Raw genomic sequence first — 7090 nt, 5'->3', positions numbered from 1 at the left:
ATCAAGCAAACATGCAATCAAACATGCAAATGCGACAACTAATTAACAAAGAAAATTAAACATTGGTGTTGAGAAGGAAGTAACTAACCCATGGAAGTCGGTATCGACCTCCCCATACTTAAAGATTGCACCATTCTCGGTGCATGCTAAGATGTGCAAGTGGACGGGTTGCTCCAACTGATGCTTTTCTCCAAAGGCTGTGCAGAGGGACTTGTCTATTGCCCCATGTAAAATTCTTCCGTTTCCCTTCTTGATGGCCATCCTGAAAGAAGAGAAAAGGGAAGAAAAGTAACCCCGAAACAAAGATAGAAAATAAATAAAATATGGGTGGGTTAATGCCAAATAATGAGGGTCTCAATTACATGGTAGCTACAACATGTACGTGAGAAAACAATAGAGGCAAATGGCATATCAATAGTGCAAAAATTACAACAATAGGGGAGAGAGTGTGGGTAATGCAAGATAGTATAAGTGCATGTCAATGCAAATGGAGTACAAGTATCATAAAAGATTAGCATTGACTTAAATAATATTACCCAATCAGAATAAAACAAGTTATGAAGCACCAGAGTAAATAAAAAAAATGCAACAGTTGAATAAGGATATTTAACACCAATAGAAAAATAATAAACTTAGAAAAGAAAATAAAAACATGAACAAAATTAAAATGCAAGGAAGAAAAGTATGCAAATGCAGTAAGTAAAAGAAATTGAAAGAGAATATGGATGAGAATGTAAAGAAATGAAGATGAAGAAAGTAAGAAAGGAGGAAGAAAGAAGAAGAAAGGAGAGAAGAAAGAAGAAGAAAGGAGAGAAGAAAGAAGCAAGAAATGAAAAATAGGGTGTGACGCGCACGCATGCATCACGCGTAAGCGTGAAAACTGAGTCGGCCATGCGACGCATAAGCGTCGGCCACGCGTACGCGTGGGTGGCCAAACATGCACACTGATGCGTGAGGGTGAAGCTCCTGCAGTCCATTATCCTTAGTGATCCTACTCAAAACGCCACAGACAAGGTCGAATCTTCCGGATCAGAGAATACTGCGCATTTGGTTCTAGCCTTTACCACAAAGACACTAATCTCCCCATACCTCGACTGAACTGGTGTCTCGAGAAGTCCCCAACGAAGTTGTGGATTAGCCGTCTAAGAGATGTATAATCAAGCTAGTGGTTCATCATTGTCCGATGAAAGACTCACTCTGAACCCATGTAGAATGAGATAACCTTGTGCCGGTTCAATGCATTTATAATGATAAAGAACAACGATACATCTTAGAATAGAGAATCAAACACGGATTGAGATAGAATAGTAATACTTTATTAATCCATAAAACTCAGCAGAGCTCCTCCCCTCAACCTAGGAGGTTTAAGAACTCATATTGATTGAAAATACAATGATAAACGTGTAAAGTGTCAAAAAGGTCCTTGAAAAGTATGAAATTTCTCAAATAAATACTAGACTAATGACTAAGGATTACATAAGAAGGGTAAAACAGTCTTTTGGTGCAAAAATCCACTTCCGAGGCCCACTTGGTGAGTGTTTGGCCTAAGCTTGATTGAGATCCACGTGCTATGAGGCCTCTAGGGTGTTGAACGCTGGCTAGGGGGTCCTTCTTGGGCGTTGGGCACTGGTCTCTCCTATCTTGGGCGTTGGACGCCAGAATAGGGCAGATGGCTAGCGTTGAACGCCGGTTTTGGGCCTTCAATTCTGAAGCAAAGTATGGACTATTATCCATTTCTAGAAAGACCTAGATGTTATCTTTCCATAGCCGTTGAGAATGCTCCATTTGGACTTCTGTAGCTCCAGAAAAGATCTTTCGAGTGCAAGGAGGTCAGATCCTGACAGCATCTACAGCACTTTTTCTGTCTCTGAGTCAGACTTTTGCTCTAGCTGCTCAATTTCAGCCAGAAAATACCTGAAATTGCATAAAAATACACAAACTCAAAGTAAAATCCAAAAATGTGAATTTTGCACTAAAACCTGTGAAAACATAATAAAACTCAAATAAAACATGCTAAAAACTGTATGAGAATGGTGCCAAAAAGCGTATAAAATATCCGCTCATCAGTGAGCAGAGAAGCCATTGCCTTCTTCAATATGAGAAACCTGAGTAGAGTATGACGAAAAGTGGTTGAGGGTGACCCACGATGGCGACCAGGCGACAAGCACGACGATGAACGATGGCAAAAGCGCGGCTGAGCAGAGGTAGACAAAACGACAGACGTAGAGAACGAGAAAGAAGTTGCGATTGGTGAATGAGGAAGGAGTTGGAGACTTGGAGCACGATAACCACAACCAGACGAGGTTTGAAGCTCCTGAGCGCGATGGACTGCAGGGGAAGCTGCTGTAAGCTAGGGTTTCTTTTTGGAGGAAGAAAGCTTCGTTTGAGAGAGTCAAAGTTGAGAGGAGTTCGAGTGAACATAGGTTGGAGAGCTCAAGAACGACGACGGCGTGACGGACGACAACAGTGTCTCCCTCATGCAGTTGTGGAGGCTGCTGTTAGGGTTTTGTTTTTTGGGGAAGAAAGCTTCGTTACTGAACGTCTGAAGGCTTTTGCCCTTTTTATTTTTATACAAAACGTAAAACGGTACTGTTTTAGAAAAACTGGCCGGTTCAACGATTTTCATGCAGTTTTGTGATTGACGGTTTTACAGGTTAAACCAAAACCTAAAGACGTCTGGTTTGAGGTTCGACCGGTCGCACTGACTGGTCTGGTTTGGGTTTTAGAACCATACAAAAAAGTTTTTTTATTATCCATAATAAATTATTATTTTTATAAATAGTAACCTGAGATATTTTTATTTTTGATACGTGTTTATCTCGTTAAATTGCGTCAAACTGTGATAAACAATTTTTGAATATTTCAATCACAGAAATTCTAAAAATTATTTTACAAAAAATCAAATTAATATAGATCTATTAATCATATCAAAATGCATGCTAGTCTCAGTTTCTATCTATCCTTACAAAATATAAAAATGATCACTGTTAGGTGCTTATCATAACGAAATTTACTTAAAATTAACTCATGGTGAAGTCCATAAATGATCTTAATTATTACTCAAATAATATAAGTTTAAGGGTGAAAAAAATGGCTGGATATCATGCATATATGACCTGGAGGAAGACAATAGTAATCACATTCCCCTAACTGATCTGAACCCAAATACTCGAATTTGAATTCCACAATTTTTGGAATCCATCTAAAATGACACCTCATAATTAAATCCAGTAAATTCTCCCGCTTTTTTCTCCGAGAGTTTAGAGAGAAAACCTCACTCTTTTTTTCCTTTTTCCTTTTTTTTTCTATTTTCCATTGCTAAACCAAAAAAAAAAAGAACAAAAAAACATGCATGGTTTTTAATCTTCATTTCATCTTTCTTGTTGCTTTAATTTCCTGGCCTTTTCTTTTAGTTTCCTTGCTACAACCCTCTCGTGGGGGTCCTTCAATGTGATTTGGGGGACCCTAGTCTTAATTTGATTTGGCCAATTCTTGTCAATTAAATTAACACAATACACCATCATCCAAGACAGATATTTTGTTTTGCCATTTGGTTTTTTAGAACAAATTAAAGACTTAATTCTATAGAAGAGGAACATAAATTAATTAATCATTTTGTTAATTTAATTAACTTATTAATTAATTTGATCCTCTTGGATCGGAGCTGGAGGGGTGTTTATTTAATTTGATCTAGAATGGTTGATTGCCTGAATTGCTTCCCGTGTTTTAGCTCTCAGAAAAGTAAAAAGAGTAATAGCAAGAGGGAAGGGTCTCCTGCGGAAGATAATTTTGTTGCAAAACCACCTGGTAAGTTCCTTTGCATATCTATTTATTATTCTATCAACCAACGTGATGAATAACTGAATATTAACATGCATATGGTTGGTTTTACTTTTGACGTACATGTGCTTAAGCTGGAAACTATTTTCCAGCTTGAGTTACATAACTAGGAGATAAGAAGTGGCGTAAGTGAACAAAGGGGTGGAGACAAGACAGACCAGTTCTCGTGCATAATTATAATAATTTGCGGCAGAAATTTGAATTTATTTATTAATTGAGATGTTTCTTATTAAATCTATCTTCGTAGATATGAAAAATAAAAGACCTGAAGATGCAGCCGCAATTGATCCTGCAAACATAAAGGCAAAACATTACACATTCCGTGAGCTGGCAACAGCAACAAAGAACTTCCGTCAAGAATGCCTCCTTGGTGAAGGAGGCTTTGGCAGAGTCTACAAGGGCGTCATCCCTGCTACCGGCCAGGTCATGTCTCATTTCTCTCTTGTATAATAACACAGAAAGAAACAGATATTCATATCTCTATTGTAACTAATTTTATGTAATTCATAGAAAAAGATCGTACGAGATAGAAGACAAAACTTAGGAATGGCCTAAAATAGATCGAAGCGTCTGAGACTTTTTTTAAATAACAATAATAATAATTTTGAGTTCTGTGTTTTGGGTGTTCAGACTGTGGCTGTGAAGCAACTTGACCGAAATGGTATGAATGGCAATAAGGAGTTTCTGGCTGAGGTTTATACGCTAAGTCAGTTGAACCATGAAAACATTGTCAACCTCGTTGGTTATTGTGCTGATGGTGATCAACGTCTATTGGTGTATGAGTTCGTTCAAGGCACTGCTCTAGACAAACGTCTTCTTGGTAGGTTCTCCTCTCTATATATTCACTTTATAACCTTACATCAAAATTATTAAGAGGAATTTAGTGAGATTAATAGATGCTCTCTTGAGCTGCACTTTTGTGTCTTTATTTTTCTCTATTTATAATTTGTTCCAGAGAACAAAGGGGATCAACCTCCACTAAATTGGTACACCAGAATGAAAGTGGCAGCGTCGGCGGCGAGAGGGCTAGAGTACTTGCATGACAATGCCAATCCTCCAATAATATTCAAGGACTTGAAACCCTCTGATATACTGCTGGATGGAGACAATAATGCTAAGCTGTTTGGTTTTGGTCTGGGACAGCATGGAAATGACATGAACCTTGCACCTACAAGGGTTATGGGAACTTATGGTTACTCTGCTCCTGAGTATGTCAGGACGGGTCAACTTACCATGAAGTCTGACGTCTACAGTTTCGGGGTAGTATTGCTTGAGCTCATAACTGGACGCCAAGCGGTCGACACCACAAGGCCAAATGATGAGCAAAACCTTGTTTCTTGGGTATGTTACTATTAGTGAAATGTTTATATGGCTGATCTTTCTTTCTTCATTATTTACTCGTCAGTCGTCATAGTCATAGGGAGTACTCACTTTGTATCCAGCCATACAGTTTTTATCATTCGATTACATCCGGTCAACATGAGCTTTTGGTAAAATATTTCAAGTACACAAATCAACTGTTGATATTATATATGTTAAAGATATGTTTGCAGGCCTAAAAGTGAAAACTTTCTACCGAAGTTTTTAGCCGCTCTTAAGGAGTTAGAACAAGAAGTTCTCTTCAATTAATTATAGCTACTAACTTGTTAACCACACCATAGTGTAATAGGAGGACTTTTTTAATTCTTTGTACATTCCAATTTAACGAATAAGCATTTTTCTTATATGTCGAATGAAAATATTTGTTAGGCACAACCCATATTCAAAGATCCAAAGAGATTTCCGGACATGGCAGATCCAAATCTTGGCAAAAACTTCCCAGAAAAGGATCTGAACCAAGCTGTTGCAATAGCAGCAATGTGCTTACAAGAAGAAGCCGAAGCGCGTCCTTTGATGAGCGATGTTGTCACTGCTCTGAGTTTCCTTTCCACTGTTCCTCCTCCGGGGGCTGTGCCGATTCCAAAGGCCCCCTCGGTGGCCTCCAAAAAGAACTCTAAAGGCAAAGAAGACTATAGCAAAAGCGAAAGCGAAAGGGAAAGCGAAGGTGAAAGCGAAAGTGAACGAGGAAGCCTCAGTGGAAGCGACAGCTCTTACTCCCGTGCAAGTAGCAGGAGAACAATGAGTAGAACATACACTTCAGATTCAGATGGAAGCTATTCCTCCAGCAGCTATCAGAGCGAAAGCAGCATCTCCGACCACAAAGCAAGCACCAAGATAACAAGCAGAAAGCATTCTTCTAGAGACGCCAGCAAAAAGCATAGCAGCAGAAAACATTCTACCAAAGATATAAGCAACAAGAGCACAAAGAAACCCTCTCTTGTTGAAAAGGGCGACAAAAAATCCTCTGAATTGAGGAAGAAGAGCACCAAGAAATCGTCCAAGGCTTCCGGCCACAAGAGCAGCAAAAAAACCTCTCTGAAAATCTTGAGCCAAAAGAGTAGCAAAAAGTCGGAAGATGAAAGCATCTTCATTAGCAGAAATAGCAGCAGCAGCGTGATCTCGGCCGACGAGATACTGGAGCACATGGGAAGCAGGGAATACGGGAATATATCTTTTGGTCTCATAAGCAGCGAGAGTATTACCAGCAACAGATCTGAAGATTAAAGATTGCCGTATTTTAGATCAGTGGTGGGTGAAGGTTAACATTCGCCTTTCCGCCGGTTGGAAACTTTCAAGGCATGTGCAAAATACTTTAATTTTTTTCTGTCAAAGTAGCGTCTCTTTGGTTTTTTCTCTTTCCTTTCCTCTTTTTATTTTTTTGAGCAATGCAACATGTGTGGAATTCTTCTCGAAAATGAAACTTGGAAAGAAAGAAAGAAAGAAAGAAAAAGAATCTATTTGTATTTGTTTCGTTTTAGTAGGCTTCCATGTATATTTTATCTGTTATCTACCAGTGGTTCAAGAAATAGAGTCAAGATAGCCGTGAAATACTACCTTAGGGCAAGTGTTTTGCCGTTATTGGAAGGGGTGTGATCCCGTTTTCTTTTCTCTTATCATGGCAATTCGTCTTTTCAATACCTTTTTTGTTGCATATGTGTATGTCTCTCACAATTTAATCGTTTTGCTTAGATCAATTCATGCATTGGAGTAAGTTAGCCAATAAATATGAATGAATGAATATGTGCATGGATTTTTCTGCTCTTTAAGGTAGAAAAAAAGAACGTAGTAATAATAATAAGGGTTAAATACTTTTTTGGTCTCTAAAGTCTGAGGTCAAAATCAAAATCGTTCATGATCTTTTTTGTTATTA

General features: G+C 38.5%; 1 protein-coding gene across 1 annotated transcript; it reads left to right on the top strand.

Moving 5' to 3' along the window:
* The first annotated feature begins 3096 nt into the window (after positions 1-3096).
* LOC107617965 (putative serine/threonine-protein kinase PBL26) lies at positions 3097-6871 on the top strand. Its single transcript, XM_021111074.2, has 5 exons — positions 3097-3807; positions 4088-4263; positions 4471-4660; positions 4796-5181; positions 5590-6871. The coding sequence occupies exons 1-5, from the start codon at positions 3696-3698 to the stop codon at positions 6442-6444; spliced, it is 1719 nt and encodes a 572-aa protein (XP_020966733.1). The 5' UTR covers positions 3097-3695; the 3' UTR covers positions 6445-6871.
* Positions 6872-7090: the final 219 nt, after the last annotated feature.

Source organism: Arachis ipaensis, chromosome B9 (genome assembly GCF_059453495.1).
Source record: "Arachis ipaensis isolate K30076 ecotype BB chromosome B9, ASM5945349v1, whole genome shotgun sequence".
Taxonomy (NCBI): Eukaryota; Viridiplantae; Streptophyta; class Magnoliopsida; order Fabales; family Fabaceae; genus Arachis; species Arachis ipaensis.
Note: the sequence above shows the minus strand (reverse complement) of the source record. Positions and strands in the feature narration are given on the sequence as shown.